Below are 17,034 nucleotides of genomic sequence, written 5' to 3' on the forward strand. Positions count from 1 at the left end.
AACCTGATTATGACGTTTAAGAAAAGGCTGGGCTCTGGGGGCGGGGATATTAACACGTGTCATGGTCTCTATCGACATCTAGTGTTCTAACCATTGCATGATTCATTTAAATGTTCATCATTATCATCAGTTTAAAAACTAACCCATATGTTTGTGCATTTATGAATGGTTTTACCCCTTGGGAAATGATTAGTTACATGTGGTACATATCTATATTAAGACAGTACACATCACGGGTAAGTGTCAAGGGTAGGATAAAAAAAAACAGTATAGACATTAAGTAAATTGTTTATGTTTTGCGTCTCAATGGTATAGGTCTAGTGTTGCACACCGAGGGTTAAATAAAAATCAAATCCACCGAAAAACGAACAATTCAGCACCTCGGACAGCACCAAAGGAAAGATTGTCAAGCAACTTCTGAACACTTTTTCACGACAAAGAGCACAAACACGACACCGGGGAAGCGGAATAAAGGTCAATTGTATTATCATTTCTGGTCTCAAAAACCAAGACCAAGTATTAGTAATGTAACCATTGATTTATTTGATTTATATTATTTTATGCTTTAACATTAAACTAGGGTCATGTCTTTTCTGCATATTACTGTGTAAGTACTTTATTAACAATTAATATTAATTAATATATTATGTTTGGATACATTACATTCATTTTCTTCATAATAATATTGGGTAAATGTTATTGTTGCGGTACAGCGCATTTGCTGAGCGCACCGATAAATGTAAAAGGTGAACGCGCACAGGGCGCGCGAGAACAGAGTTAAGCTGCTGAAGAAAAAGACAAGCTGTGCACTGTCCTGCTGTGTTTGTCTATCTGAGAAAGGAAGATATCAGAAAAAAATACATAATTTTAAATTTAACTGTAAACCGCCAAACCACAGCCTCCAGACACAGGTGAGAACAAGATATTTGGATTACAGTAATATGTATGTATAAGTGTATCAAGAGAAAGAGTGAGAAAAAAAAAACAGAATAACGTTATATTTTGACATATTATAAAGGAAGAAGAATTCTGGGAAAAATCCGTTCATGTCGTCTAAACAAACATGACGGGAAAAAAACGGCAAAAACGAGCATTTCAACATCATGGACAGCATAGAAAGAAACAAAGAACATAAATAATATGTATACAGCAACCACATCAAACACCACTGTAAAAAACTGCTCATAAACGCCAGCATATCCCCTTCACCAGACGTTTCTTTGTGTGACTGCTCCTAAGTGTTATTTCAGCACAGCTTATAAATAAATATATATTTACATCAACATTTGAAATAGCAATAGAGAAGCAATTCATACCTTGTCTGTACTGGGTAAAGTCTGTGTCCTGGTGAAAGTGTCTCCTCCATTAATACTGATCAGTTCCGCATCTACAGGAGGAAACGGGGCGGGGAAAACCACTACGTCGCTCTTGAGTGTGTCTGAGCTGAAGCACACGTCATACTGCTGAGTGGATTTGGAGTAGGACCAGCTCCCGTCAGGGTGGGTGGTGATCATGGGGGCGCTGTACCTGCTGAAAGAGCTCTCTGTCCTGTGACATCTCACTGCTATTAACGTGATGAGGCTGAGCAGAAAGATGACTGACACCGCCACAATGGCGATGAGCAGGTACAGGTTTAAATCCGAGAAGCTGTCCTCCTTTATGGGCACATGTCTGAACTGAGTCTGAATGTCCGCTGTGCTCTCCACCACCACTACATCAATAGACACAGTGGCGGACAGGGAGGGCTCTCCGTTATCACACACCAGCACCACCAAGGGGTGACTTTTCAGGTCATTGTCACTCATCCTCCTCTTGGTGCGGATCTCTCCGGTGCTGGTCCCGATCCGGAACAGGTTGTTCCCTTTGGGCTCAGTCAGGTGATAAGAAAGCAGCGCGTTGTACCCAGAGTCTGCGTCTACAGCCCTGATCTTTGCCACAAAGTAGCCCGCTTCAGCGGAATAGGGGATGCTCTCACTGTTAACAGAGCCGTGCTCAGAATAGGGCGCCAGGATCGTGGGGCTATTGTCATTTTCATCCAGAATAAAAACGTTCACAGTCACGTTGCTGCTGAGCGGAGGGACACCAGAGTCTGTGGCCTGGACCTTAAACTGAAACGTTTTGAGCTCCTCAAAGTTAAAAGACTGTAGCGTGACTATGTCTCCTGTGTCTGAGTTAATATTCACCATCGTGGACAGGTGCAGAGACTCACCTGGATTTTTCAAGAGAGAATAAGTTACGTGACCGTTTTGATCAACGTCAGGGTCAGCTGCTGTTACTGTTTTAATGACTGACCCCACTGCACTGTTCTCCTTTAGATAGACGTTTACCAGACTTTCTGTGAACACGGGACTGTTATCATTGACATCTGACACGCGCACAGTTATAAGGCTCGTGCTGGTCAGAGGTGGGCTGCCTTCATCAATGGCAGTGATGCTAATATTATACTGAGGAGTGCTTTCTCTGTCTAAAGGGCCGTTCACCACCAGTGAATAGTAATTCTTATAATTAGTCTCGAGTTTAAAGGGGACATTATTGTTTATACGACACTGGACCTGCCCGTTTTTACCTCCATCTTTGTCAGAGACTGACACCAGCGCAATGGCGGAGCCGAAAGACGCGTCTTCTTTGACCGTCTGCTTCAGAGACGTGACAGAGATTTCAGGCGCGTTGTCATTTACATCTAACACTTCGATCAAAAGCTTCGCGTGTGAACTCATTGGAGATGTGGCTCTATCACGAGCCTGGACCCTGATCTCAAATGCGCCATTCTCCTCAAAGTCTATGTTTTTTATATTCGTCACGGTTCCTGTTTTTTCGTCAATGGCAAATACATCAGTCCGTTTATTCTGTTCAAGATCTATAAATGAATACACTATCTCTCCGTTTATTCCTTCATCCACATCTGTAGCATTTACTGTGATAATAGAAGTCCCTATCTGAACATTTTCATGAACAGTAGCTTTGTACAAGTTTTGACTAAACACTGGGGCGTTGTCATTTACGTCTAAGACATTAATTATAATGGCAGTTGTGCCTGATTTTGCGGGGGTTCCCCCATCAACAGCAGTTAAAGTAAGCCTGATAACTGACTGCTTTTCACGGTCTAAAGTTTTCTGTAGAATCAGTTCTGTTGTTACAGCAGCTCCTTGGTGAGATGTAAGAGAAAAATATTCACTTTGACTCAGTCTGTAGCTGTGAACGCCGTTCTTACCCACGTCTGCGTCATAGGCCAATTTCAACGGGAATCTGGCGCCCGGTATTGTACTTTCTGTGATATTAATGATTTGCGATTTGCTACTGAATGAAGGAGCGTTGTCGTTTACGTCTAATATAATAAATTCAATCCTATAAAGTTTAAGTGGGTCATTGATCACCGCCTCTACATTTAGCGAACATTTAGTCTCATGACCGCAGAGCTCCTCACGGTCTATTCTTTCATTTACGAATAAGACACCGGTCTTAAGATTTACCTCAAAATATTGCCGTTTTGTTCCAGAAACAATCTGAAAATCGCGTAACTGTAATTCTTGCACGGTTAGAGTCAGATCTTTAGCAATGTTTCCCACAAACGTCCCGATGGTCACCTCCTCTGAAACCGTGTAGGAGAGCTGCCCAAAAACTGATGTCCAGCAAAAATCCACCAAAATGACCCAGAGATAAATCCTCACGCAACTCCTGAAACGCATTATTCCAACCGTTCAAGGCACTACACGTACTGAGAAAACTGCTATACACACGTAGCCATGAGAAGATATCCGAGTGGCATTGTGGAAAACGAAGTCTTCCTTTGTCACTCGACCTCTCCTTGCAACAAAGCGCAGCGTTATCCCTAAACCAGGGAGGAGCCAAACCCTCACAAAAACGTATGGTGTAGCGGGACCTCGTGTGGACATTTGTCTCAATTACACCTTTTTAAAGACAAGTTTTGTGTAAATACGAATTTAACTTCTAAAAACTGATACAAAGGTACCTCTAAACAATTCATGCTATCACCACAGTAAAAACACATTAAGGACCATGGAGAGCGCCATCGGTAGCCCAAGCATGACACAATGTTATGGCTCAATTTGTTTAATAAAATCTGTCACTCAATTTCTCAATTAATTTAGGCATATGCATTTTGTTTCTTACCTTCTCTGTGCTAGGCAAAGTCTGTGTCCTGGTGAAAGTGTCTCCTCCATTAATACTGATCAGTTCCGCATCTACAGGAGGAAACGGGGCGGGGAAAACCACTACGTCGCTCTTGAGTGTGTCTGAGCTGAAGCACACGTCATACTGCTGAGTGGATTTGGAGTAGGACCAGCTCCCGTCAGGGTGGGTGGTGATCATGGGGGCGCTGTACCTGCTGAAAGAGCTCTCTGTCCTGTGACATCTCACTGCTATTAACGTGATGAGGCTGAGCAGAAAGATGACTGACACCGCCACAATGGCGATGAGCAGGTACAGGTTTAAATCCGAGAAGCTGTCCTCCTTTATGGGCACATGTCTGAACTGAGTCTGAATGTCCGCTGTGCTCTCCACCACCACTACATCAATAGACACAGTGGCGGACAGGGAGGGCTCTCCGTTATCACACACCAGCACCACCAAGGGGTGACTTTTCAGGTCATTGTCACTCATCCTCCTCTTGGTGCGGATCTCTCCGGTGCTGGTTCCGATCCGGAACAGGTTGTTCCCTTTGGGCTCAGTCAGGTGATAAGAAAGCAGCGCGTTGTACCCAGAGTCAGCGTCTACAGCCCTGATCTTTGCCACAAAGTAGCCCGCTTCAGCGGAATAGGGGATGCTCTCACTGTTAACGGAGCCGTGCTCAGAATAGGGCGCCAGGATCGTGGGGCTATTGTCATTTTCATCCAGAATAAAAACGTTCACAGTCACGTTGCTGCTGAGCGGAGGGACACCAGAGTCTGTGGCTTGGACCTTAAACTGAAACGTTTTGAGCTCCTCAAAGTTAAAAGACTGTAGAGCTATTACGGCTCCAGTCTCTGGATTGATATTAATCATTGAGGCTAAATAATGTGCTTTTTCATTGCTCTCTGTCAAAGAATATCGTATCTGACTGTTCGAGTTTACATCATGATCATTTGCAGTAAGTGATGTCAGTTCTGATCCTACTTTCCCGTTCTCTTTCACGTAAACATTTACAGACTCATCGTGGAAATACGGTGCATTGTCATTTACATCAGAAACAACTATTGTAAATAAACTGGTATTTGACAGAGTCGGGTCTCCTTCATCCATGGCTAAAATTGTAATATTAAAATAGGAAATCTCTTCTCTATCCAGTTTCCCATCTATTACCAAAGAATAGTAGTTTTTATAATTTGTTTCTAATTTAAACGGGACATTGTTTAAAACCTTACATTTTACCTCACCATTTTTCCCGCTGTCTCGGTCCAGTACTGACACCAGGGCTACAGCTGTCCCTACACTGGCGTCCTCTTTCACTGTACTGCTTAGTGACGTGACGGTGATCTCAGGAGCGTTATCGTTCACGTCAATCACCTCCACCAGCACTTTACTGTGGGCGGACATTGGAGGCTGGCCTTTGTCTCTGGCCTCTGCCCTAATCTCAAAGGCTTTTCTCTCCTCATAGTCAATTTTACCTTTAACTGAAATGGTTCCGGAGTTTGGATCAATTTGAAAAACATCTAAAATGTGGTCCTGGTCCTTACTGCGAAAAGAATATTTAATTTCACTGTTTGTTCCTTCGTCAGCATCAGTGGCGTTTAATGTAATAATCGCTGTGCCACGTGGGGTATTCTCAACAACTGTGACTTTGTACAAAGTATGGCTAAATATCGGTGCATTATCATTATTGTCCAATACAATAATGTCGATTTCTGACGTCCCTGACTTGGAAGGGGATCCGCCATCAATCGCAGTCAAAGTTAATTTAATATTTGCTTTTTTCTCCCTGTCTAAACCCTTCTGTAAAACTAACTCTGGAGATAAACTGTCCCCTCTTTTATTTGCAGTTAAAGTAAAATAATCGTTTTGGGTGAGCTTGTAACTACTTAATCCATTCTTGCCCACATCCGTGTCACTGGCCTCAGACAAGGCAAACCTAAATCCGGGCACAGTGTTTTCTGCGATCTCTAACACTTGAGATTTAGCACTGAACGAGGGAGCGTTATCGTTAATGTCTTTGATTTCGACCTCAAAACGGTACAATTTTAGAGGATTATTTATCACAGCCTCTACAACGATGCTGCATTTCAGTTCGTCAGCGCACAGCTCCTCCCGGTTTATTCTCTCTCTCACGTACAGAAATCCAGTCTTAAGATTGACATCAAAATATTTCATTTTTATCCCCTCGACAATTTGAAATGCCCGAGTCTCTAAATCCTGTACATTGAGGTTTAGATCCTTGGCTATATTTCCAACATTGGCCCCGACGCTCACCTCTTCATAAACGGAGTAGGACAACTGGCCATGCACCGATCCCAAATGACAATCCAGCAAAAACAGCACAAAGAAGCAAACTGGCCTCCCGCACGACAAAAACATGTTTCCAAAAACCATTAATCCACAAAGGCACGTGTAAAGAAGTGATGAATCTAGGGCATGCATGTCCAAACACTATTTAAACACTGTCTACATGAAACATCTCCCACTCCATCGCCACCGCTTAGGTCCCGTGTATCTTTTGTGTTGAAAATATGCAGTTAAAGGGTTTTGTTCATGGGAGGGGCGCGACTTTTACTTGTCACGGTCTGCAGCGACACCAGGTGGTGATATTCAAAACATTCATCACAAAATTATAAAAACTCAAATGAACGCGCGGGTTAATCATTTATTTAATGTAAAGACAGAAGCAATAAATGTTCCGAAAACAAAGAATTATTGTATTTTATATTAATTCCTGTTATGATTACACTGCATGTCAGATGATTTTGAGAATTGACTGATGAAACTGAATATGTTTTAACTGAAAATTATCACTGCATGTCCATTGCCAAGAACGCGGTGATAACTAGATTTGTATATATAAGTGCAAAGCATACATCAATATTTTTAAAACATTATTTTTTATTTGAATATCAAATAAATATTACATACTCAGGCTAAACATTTCATTTGAAACTGGTAAGAAACATTTCAGCTTAATATTAACGAAAACAATTTGCGAATTATAAATCTCTTACCTTCTCTGTTGTGGGTAAAGTCTGTGTCCTGGTGAAAGTGTCTCCTCCATTAATACTGATCAGTTCCGCATCTACAGGAGGAAACGGGGCGGGGAAAACCACTACGTCGCTCTTGAGTGTGTCTGAGCTGAAGCACACGTCATACTGCTGAGTGGATTTGGAGTAGGACCAGCTCCCGTCAGGGTGGGTGGTGATCATGGGGGCGCTGTACCTGCTGAAAGAGCTCTCTGTCCTGTGACATCTCACTGCTATTAACGTGATGAGGCTGAGCAGAAAGATGACTGACACCGCCACAATGGCGATGAGCAGGTACAGGTTTAAATCCGAGAAGCTGTCCTCCTTTATGGGCACATGTCTGAACTGAGTCTGAATGTCCGCTGTGCTCTCCACCACCACTACATCAATAGACACAGTGGCGGACAGGGAGGGCTCTCCGTTATCACACACCAGCACCACCAAGGGGTGACTTTTCAGGTCATTGTCACTCATCCTCCTCTTGGTGCGGATCTCTCCGGTGCTGGTCCCGATCCGGAACAGGTTGTTCCCTTTGGGCTCAGTCAGGTGATAAGAAAGCAGCGCGTTGTAGCCAGAGTCTGCGTCTACAGCCCTGATCTTTGCCACAAAGTAGCCCGCTTCAGCGGAATAGGGGATGCTCTCACTGTTAACGGAGCCGTGCTCAGAATAGGGCGCCAGGATCGTGGGGCTATTGTCATTTTCATCCAGAATAAAAACGTTCACAGTCACGTTGCTGCTGAGTGGAGGGACACCAGAGTCTGTGGCCTGGACCTTAAACTGAAACGTTTTGAGCTCCTCAAAGTTAAAAGACTGTAGCGTGACTATGTCTCCTGTGTCTGAGTTAATATTCACCATCGTGGACAGGTGCAGAGACTCACCTGGATTTTTCAAGAGAGAGTAAGTCACGTGACCGTTTTGATCAACGTCAGGGTCAGCTGCTGTTACTGTTTTAATGACTGACCCCACTGCACTGTTCTCCTTTAGATAGACGTTTATCAGACTTTCTGTGAACACGGGACTGTTATCATTGACATCTGACACGCGCACAGTTATAAGGCTCGTGCTGGTCAGAGGTGGGCTGCCTTCATCAATGGCAGTGATGCTAATATTATACTGAGGAGTGCTTTCTCTGTCTAAAGGGCCGTTCACCACCAGTGAATAGTAATTCTTATAATTAGTCTCGAGTTTAAAGGGGACATTATTGTTTATACGACACTGGACCTGCCCGTTTTTACCTCCATCTTTGTCAGAGACTGACACCAGCGCAATGGCGGAGCCGAAAGACGCGTCTTCTTTGACCGTGTCCAGCAGAGACGTGACAGAGATTTCAGGCGCGTTGTCATTTACATCTAACACTTCGATCAAAAGCTTCGCGTGTGAACTCATTGGAGATGTGGCTCTATCACGAGCCTGGACCCTGATCTCAATTGCGCCATTCTCCTCAAAGTCTATGTTTTTTATATTCGTCACGGTTCCTGTTTTTTCGTCAATGGCAAATACATCAGTCCGTTTATTCTGTTCAAGATCTATAAATGAATACACTATCTCTCCGTTTATTCCTTCATCCACATCTGTAGCATTTACTGTGATAATAGAAGTCCCTAGTTGAACATTTTCATGAACAGTAGCTTTGTACAAGTTTTGACTAAACACTGGGGCGTTGTCATTTACGTCTAAGACATTAATTATAATGGCAGTTGTGCCTGATTTTGCGGAAGTTCCTCCATCAACAGCAGTTAAAGTAAGCCTGATAACTGACTGCTTTTCACGGTCTAAAGTTTTCTGTAGAATCAGTTCTGTTGTTACAGCAGCTCCTTGGTGAGATGTAAGAGAAAAATATTCACTTTGACTCAGTCTGTAGCTGTGAACGCCGTTCTTACCCACGTCTGCGTCATAGGCCAATTTCAAAGGGAATCTGGCGCCCGGCAATGTATTTGTTTCTGTGATATTAATAATTTGCGATTTGCTACTGAATGAAGGAGCGTTGTCGTTTACGTCTAAAATTATAAATTCAATCCTATAAAGTTTAAGTGGGTTATTGATCACTGCCTCTACATTTAGCGAGCATTTAGTCTCATGACCGCAGAGCTCCTCACGGTCTATTCTTTCATTTACGAATAAGACACCGGTCTTAAGATTTACCTCAAAATATTGCCGTTTTGTTCCAGAAATAATTTGAAACTTTCGAGACTGCAAATCTTGCGCGGTTAGAGTCAGATCTTTGGCAATGTTTCCCACAAATGTCCCGATGTTCACCTCCTCTAAAACCGTGTAGGAGAGCTGCCCAAATACTGGTGTCCAGCAAAAATCCACAAAAATGACCCAGAGATAAATCCTCACGCAGGTCCTGAAACCCATTATTCCAACCGTTCAAACCACAACACACACTGGGAAAACTGCTATAAACACGTAGCCATGAGAAGATATCCGAGTGGCATTGTGGAAAACGAAGTCTTCCTTTGTCACTCGACCTCTCTTTGCAACAAAGCGCAGCGTTATCCCTAAACCAGGGAGGAGCCAATCCTTCACAAAAAGATATGGTGTAGCGGGACCTCATGTGGACATTTCTCTCAATTACACCTTTTTTTTACAGAACCAAGTTTTATGTAAACACACATTTTACGATTCAAAACTGCTGCAAGATTACCTATAGAAGATGAATGTCACCAGTTCAACGTTAAAACCACATTAAGGACCATGGACAGCGCCATCAATGCCTTAAGCAGAAAATAATGTTAGAGCTTAATTTTATGTGATGCAATTTGTCACTCACATTCTCTCAGTAATTTAAATCATATGCAGTTGGTTTCTTACCTTCTCTGTATTGGGTAAATGTTGTGTCCTGGTGAAAGTTTCCCCTCCGTCAATACAAATCAGTTTCGCATTCCACATGAATGAAATGTTCATAACTTCTACTTTTTTTTTTTTTTTTTTTTTTTTTTTTTTTTTTTTTTTTTGGTTTAGTTATATATTGGAGGTGCGTGAAAAAAAGAAAAGAAAAAAAATACCAAAAAATGACGATAGATATTCAGTACCTTGGACAGCAGTGAGCAAAGAAAAGACTCACGGTATGTAATATGCATTACACTTTTACCACAGCACGATCCATTGCAAAAGAAGCTTATAAAATTAAACCAAAATCACCTTTATTAGACTTTTGTTTTTTGTGACTGCATGAATTGACTTATTAATACTGTTATTAAGAAATTTTATATTTTTAAATAGAGTAAAAGTAACAAAATAAATGCAAGCCATACCTTCTCTATAGTGGGTAAAGTCTGTGTCCTGGTGAAAGTGTCTCCTCCATTAATACTGATCAGTTCCGCATCTACAGGAGGAAACGGGGCGGGGAAAACCACTACGTCGCTCTTGAGTGTGTCTGAGCTGAAGCACACGTCATACTGCTGAGTGGATTTGGAGTAGGACCAGCTCCCGTCAGGGTGGGTGGTGATCATGGGGGCGCTGTACCTGCTGAAAGAGCTCTCTGTCCTGTGACATCTCACTGCTATTAACGTGACGAGGCTGAGCAGAAAGATGACTGACACCGCCACAATGGCGATGAGCAGGTACAGGTTTAAATCTGAGAAGCTGTCCTCCTTTATGGGCACATGTCTGAACTGAGTCTGAATGTCCGCTGTGCTCTCCACCACCACTACATCAATAGACACAGTGGCGGACAGGGAGGGCTCTCCGTTATCACACACCAGCACCACCAAGGGGTGACTTTTCAGGTCATTGTCACTCATCCTCCTCTTGGTGCGGATCTCTCCGGTGCTGGTCCCGATCCGGAACAGGTTGTTCCCTTTGGGCTCAGTCAGGTGATAAGAAAGCAGCGCGTTGTAGCCAGAGTCTGCGTCTACAGCCCTGATCTTTGCCACAAAGTAGCCCGCTTCAGCGGAATAGGGGATGCTCTCACTGTTAACGGAGCCGTGCTCAGAATAGGGCGCCAGGATCGTGGGGCTATTGTCATTTTCATCCCGAATAAAAACGTTCACAGTCACGTTGCTGCTGAGCGGAGGGACACCAGAGTCTGTGGCCTGGACCTTAAACTGAAACGTTTTGAGCTCCTCAAAGTTAAAAGACTGTAGCGTGACTATGTCTCCTGTGTCTGAGTTAATATTCACCATCGTGGACAGGTGCGGAGACTCACCTGGATTTTTCAAGAGAGAATAAGTCACGTGGCCGTTTTGATCAACGTCAGGGTCAGCTGCTGTTACTGTTTTAATGACTGACCCCACTGCACTGTTCTCCTTTAGATAGACGTTTATCAGACTTTCTGTGAACACGGGACTGTTATCATTGACATCTGACACGCGCACAGTTATAAGGCTCGTGCTGGTCAGAGGTGGGCTGCCTTCATCAATGGCAGTGATGCTAATATTATACTGAGGAGTGCTTTCTCTGTCTAAAGGGCCGTTCACCACCAGTGAATAGTAATTCTTATAATTAGTCTCGAGTTTAAAGGGGACATTATTGTTTATACGACACTGGACCTGCCCGTTTTTACCTCCATCTTTGTCAGAGACTGACACCAGCGCAATGGCGGAGCCGAAAGACGCATCTTCTTTGACCGTCTGCTTCAGGGACGTGACAGAGATTTCAGGCGCGTTGTCATTTACATCTAACACTTCGATCAAAAGCTTTGCGTGTGAACTCATTGGAGATGTGGCTCTATCACGAGCCTGGACCCTGATCTCAAATGCGCCATTCTCCTCAAAGTCTATGTTTTTTATATTCGTCACGGTTCCTGTTTTTTCGTCAATGGCAAATACATCAGTCCGTTTATTCTGTTCAAGATCTATAAATGAATACACTATCTCTCCGTTTATTCCTTCATCCACATCTGTAGCATTTACTGTGATAATAGAAGTCCCTATCTGAACAATTTCATGAACAGTAGCTTTGTACAAGTTTTGACTAAACACTGGGGCGTTGTCATTTACGTCTAAGACATTAATTATAATGACAGTTGTGCCTGATTTTGCGGGGGTTCCTCCATCAACAGCAGTTAAAGTATGTCTGATAACTGACTGCTTTTCACGGTCTAAAGTTTTCTGTAGAATCAGTTCTGTTGTTACAGCAGCTCCTTGGTGAGATGTAAGAGAAAAATATTCACTTTGACTCAGTCTGTAGCTGTGAACGCCGTTCTTACCCACGTCTGCGTCATAGGCCAATTTCAACGGGAATCTGGCGCCCGGTAATGTATTTTCTGTAATATTAATAGTTTGCGATTTGCTACTGAATGAAGGAGCGTTGTCGTTTACGTCTAATATAATAAATTCAATCCTATAAAGTTTAAGTGGGTCATTGATCACCGCCTCTACATTTAGCAAACATTTAGTCTCATGACCACAGAGCTCCTCACGGTCTATTCTTTCATTTACGAATAAGACACCGGTCTTAAGATTTACCTCAAAATATTGCCATTTTGTTCCAGAAACAATCTGGAAATCACGTAACTGTAAATCTTGCACGGTTAGAGTCAGATCTTTGGCAATGTTTCCTACAAACGTCCCGATGGTCACCTCCTCTGAAACCGTGTAGGAGAGCTGCCCAAAAACTGATGTCCAGCAAAAATCCACCAAAATGACCCAGAGATAAATCCTCACGCAGCTCCTGAAGCACATTATTCCAACCGTTCAAACCACAACACACACTGAGAAAACTGCTATAAACACGTAGCCATGAGAAGATATCCGAGTGGCATTGTGGAAAACGAAGTCTTCCTTTGTCACTCGACCTCTCTTTGCAACAAAGCGCAGCGTTATCCCTAAACCAGGGAGGAGCCAAACCTTCACAAAAAGATATGGTGTACAGGGACCTCGGGTGGACATTTGTCTCAATTACACCTTTTTTACAGACCCAAGTTCAATGTAAATACACTTTTTACGATTCAAAACTGCTGCAAAAGTATTTATGGAAGATGCATATTATCACAATAAAACCACAAAAAGGCCCATGGACAGCGCCATCACTACCGCAAGGTGAAAACAATTTCATATCTTAATTTCATGTGATGCAATTTGTCACTCACGTTCTCTCAGTTATTTAAGTCATATGCATTGAGTTCCTTACCCTACTCTGTATTGGGTAAATGTTGTGTCCTGGTGAAAGTTTCCCCTCCGTCAACACAGATCAGTTCCGCATTCCACATGAATGAAAAGGACATATGTTCATAACTTTATTTTTTATTTTTTTTTTATTTTTTTTTTTATTTAGGTTTACGGTTATATATTGGTGGTGCGTGAAAAAAAGTAAACAAAAAGTAAAAAAGAAAAAAAACGACGATACGTATTCACTACCTTGGACAGCAGTGAGCAAAGAAAGGACTTGTGTAATGTACATTACACTTTTTCCACATCAAGCTACATTGTAAAAACAGCTTATAAAATCAAACCAAAATCCCTCTTACTAGACTTTTGTTTTTTATGACAGAATGAAATCACTTATTAATACTGTGATTAAGCAATTTAATATTTTCTAAGATAATTAAAGTAATAAAAAAAAATGCAATGCATACCTTCTCTGTACTGGGTAAAGTCTGTGTCCTGGTGAAAGTGTCTCCTCCATTAATACTGATCAGTTCTGCATCTACAGGAGGAAACGGGGCGGGGAAAACCACTACGTCGCTCTTGAGTGTGTCTGAGCTGAAGCACACGTCATACTGCTGAGTGGATTTGGAGTAGGACCAGCTCCCGTCAGGGTGGGTGGTGATCATGGGGGCGCTGTACCTGCTGAAAGAGCTCTCTGTCCTGTGACATCTCACTGCTATTAACGTGATGAGGCTGAGCAGAAAGATGACTGACACCGCCACAATGGCGATGAGCAGGTACAGGTTTAAATCCGAGAAGCTGTCCTCCTTTATGGGCACATGTCTGAACTGAGTCTGAATGTCCGCTGTGCTCTCCACCACCACTACATCAATAGACACAGTGGCGGACAGGGAGGGCTCTCCGTTATCACACACCAGCACCACCAAGGGGTGACTTTTCAGGTCATTGTCACTCATCCTCCTCTTGGTGCGGATCTCTCCGGTGCTGGTCCCGATCCGGAACAGGTTGTTCCCTTTGGGCTCAGTCAGGTGATAAGAAAGCAGCGCGTTGTAGCCAGAGTCTGCGTCTACAGCCCTTATCTTTGCCACAAAGTAGCCCGCTTCAGCGGAATAGGGTATGCTCTCACTGTTAACAGAGCCGTGCTCAGAATAGGGCGCCAGGATCGTGGGGCTATTGTCATTTTCATCCAGAATAAAAACGTTCACAGTCACGTTGCTGCTGAGCGGAGGGACACCAGAGTCTGTGGCCTGGACCTTAAACTGAAACGTTTTGAGCTCCTCAAAGTTAAAAGACTGTAGCGTGACTATGTCTCCTGTGTCTGAGTTAATATTCACCATCGTGGACAGGTGCAGAGACTCACCTGGATTTTTCAAGAGAGAGTAAGTCACGTGACCGTTTTGATCAACGTCAGGGTCAGCTGCTGTTACTGTTTTAATGACTGACCCCACTGCACTGTTCTCCTTTAGATAGACGTTTACCAGACTTTCTGTGAACACGGGACTGTTATCATTGACATCTGACACGCGCACAGTTATAAGGCTCGTGCTGGTCAGAGGTGGGCTGCCTTCATCAATGGCAGTGATGCTAATATTATACTGAGGAGTGCTTTCTCTGTCTAAAGGGCCGTTCACCACCAGTGAATAGTAATTCTTATAATTAGTCTCGAGTTTAAAGGGAACATTATTGTTTATACGACACTTGACCTGCCCGTTTTTACCTCCATCTTTGTCAGAGACTGCCACCAGCGCAATGGCGGAGCCGAAAGACGCGTCTTCTTTGACCGTGTCCAGCAGAGACGTGACAGAAATTTCAGGCGCGTTGTCATTTACATCTAACACTTCGATCAAAAGCTTTGCGTGTGAACTCATTGGAGATGTGGCTCTATCACGAGCCTGGACCCTGATCTCAATTGCGCCATTCTCCTCAAAGTCTATGTTTTTTATATTCGTCACGGTTCCTGTTTTTTCGTCAATGGCAAATACATCAGTCCGTTTATTCTGTTCAAGATCTATAAATGAATACACTATCTCTCCGTTTATTCCTTCATCCACATCTGTAGCATTTACTGTGATAATAGAAGTCCCTATCTGAACATTTTCATGAACAGTAGCTTTGTACAAGTTTTGACTAAACACTGGGGCGTTGTCATTTACGTCTAAGACATTAATTATAATGACAGTTGTGCCTGATTTTGCGGGGGTTCCCCCATCAACAGCAGTTAAAGTAAGCCTGATAACTGACTGCTTTTCACGGTCTAAAGTTTTCTGTAGAATCAGTTCTGTTGTTACAGCAGCTCCTTGGTGAGATGTAAGAGAAAAATATTCACTTTGACTCAGTCTGTAGCTGTGAACGCCGTTCTTACCCACGTCTGCGTCATAGGCCAATTTCAACGGGAATCTGGCGCCCGGTAAAGTAATTGTTTCTGTGATATTAATAATTTGCGATTTGCTACTGAATGAAGGAGCGTTGTCGTTTACGTCTAATATTATAAATTCAATCCTATAAAGTTTAAGTGGGTTATTGATCACTGCCTCTACATTTAGCGAACATTTAGTCTCATGACCGCAGAGCTCCTCACGGTCTATTCTTTCATTTACGAATAAGACACCGGTCTTAAGATTTACCTCAAAATATTGCCGTTTTGTTCCAGAAATAATTTGAAACTTTCGAGACTGCAAATCTTGCGCGGTTAGAGTCAGATCTTTGGCAATGTTTCCCACAAACGTCCCGATGTTCACCTCCTCTGAAACCGTGTAGGAGAGCTGCCCAAAAACTGATGTCCAGCAAAAATCCACAAAAATGACCCAGAGATAAATCCTCACGCAGCTCCTCAAACACATTATTCCAACCGTTCAAGCCACAACACACACTGGGAAAACTGCTATAAACACGTAGCCATGAGAAGATATCCGAGTGGCATTGTGAAAAACGAAGTCTTCCTTTGTCACTCGACCTCTCCTTGCAACAAAGCGCAACGTTATCCCTAAACCAGGGAGGAGCCAAACCCTCACAAAAAGATATGGTGTACAATGACCTCGTGTGGACATTTGTCTCAATTACACCTTTTTCGTACACAAGATTTATGTAAAATACTTTTTTACTTTTTTTTTTTTACGATTCAAAACTGCTGCAATAATATCTATAGAAGATGAATGTCACCAGTTCAACGTGAAAACCACATTAAGGACCATGGACAGCGCCACCAGTACTTCAAGATGAAAATAATGCTTTAGCTTAATTTTATGTGATGCAATTTATCACTCACTTTCTCTCAGTTATTTGAGTCATATGCATTTACTTTCTTACCTTCTCTGTATTGGGCAAAATCTGTGTCCTGGTGAAATGGTCCCCTCTTTTTTGCTTTTTCTTTTTTTTTTTACATACAAAGCGGGAGTCATAATCAAGGGAGTCAGAACAATTAAGTCATAATTGTTCTGACTTAATTTATAACTGACTCCATTTTTACCTACATCCACATCACTGGCTCCAGACAACTCAAATCTGACACCTGGTAATGTACTTTCTCCAATATCTTACTGGAAAATACAGGCACATTATCATTGATATCTAAAACCTCTACATCAATGTGGTAAAGCTTTACATGATTGTTCATAACAGCCTCTATGGTCAGAGAGCATTTATTTTCTTTAGCGCACAAGCTCCTCTCAGTCAATTCTCTCACTTACTAACAGTACTCCAGTTTTTAGATGTACTTCAAAAACTGTCTTTTTTGATAGTACTTTTAAACATACAAGACTCCAAATCCTGTGGGTTTAGGTTTTAAATCCTTTGCAAGATTTCCAGCTGCAGTTCCAGGGTGT

At 42.7% G+C, this 17,034-nt stretch overlaps 3 protein-coding genes across 3 annotated transcripts; all 3 read right to left on the reverse strand.

Annotated features, from left to right (window-relative positions):
• Positions 1–1,310: 1,310 nt before the first annotated feature.
• Positions 1,311–3,686, reverse strand: LOC117377539 (protocadherin alpha-8-like). The gene has a single exon (XM_033973983.1). The coding sequence runs from the start codon at positions 3,684–3,686 to the stop codon at positions 1,311–1,313; it is 2,376 nt and encodes a 791-aa protein (XP_033829874.1).
• A 3,444-nt stretch (positions 3,687–7,130) lies between these two features.
• Positions 7,131–9,518, reverse strand: LOC129456589 (protocadherin alpha-8-like). Its single transcript, XM_055224828.1, has one exon. It carries the CDS (start codon positions 9,516–9,518, stop codon positions 7,131–7,133), a length of 2,388 nt encoding a protein of 795 aa, XP_055080803.1.
• Positions 9,519–9,803: 285 nt separating this feature from the next.
• On the reverse strand, positions 9,804–12,787 carry LOC117378039 (protocadherin alpha-8-like). Its single transcript, XM_033974579.1, has 2 exons — positions 10,398–12,787; positions 9,804–9,807 (listed from the first exon to the last, which is right to left on the reverse strand). Exons 1-2 carry the CDS (start codon positions 12,785–12,787, stop codon positions 9,804–9,806), a joined length of 2,394 nt encoding a protein of 797 aa, XP_033830470.1.
• Positions 12,788–17,034: the final 4,247 nt, after the last annotated feature.

This window comes from Periophthalmus magnuspinnatus, chromosome 10, assembly GCF_009829125.3.
Source record: "Periophthalmus magnuspinnatus isolate fPerMag1 chromosome 10, fPerMag1.2.pri, whole genome shotgun sequence".
Taxonomy (NCBI): domain Eukaryota; kingdom Metazoa; phylum Chordata; class Actinopteri; order Gobiiformes; family Gobiidae; genus Periophthalmus; species Periophthalmus magnuspinnatus.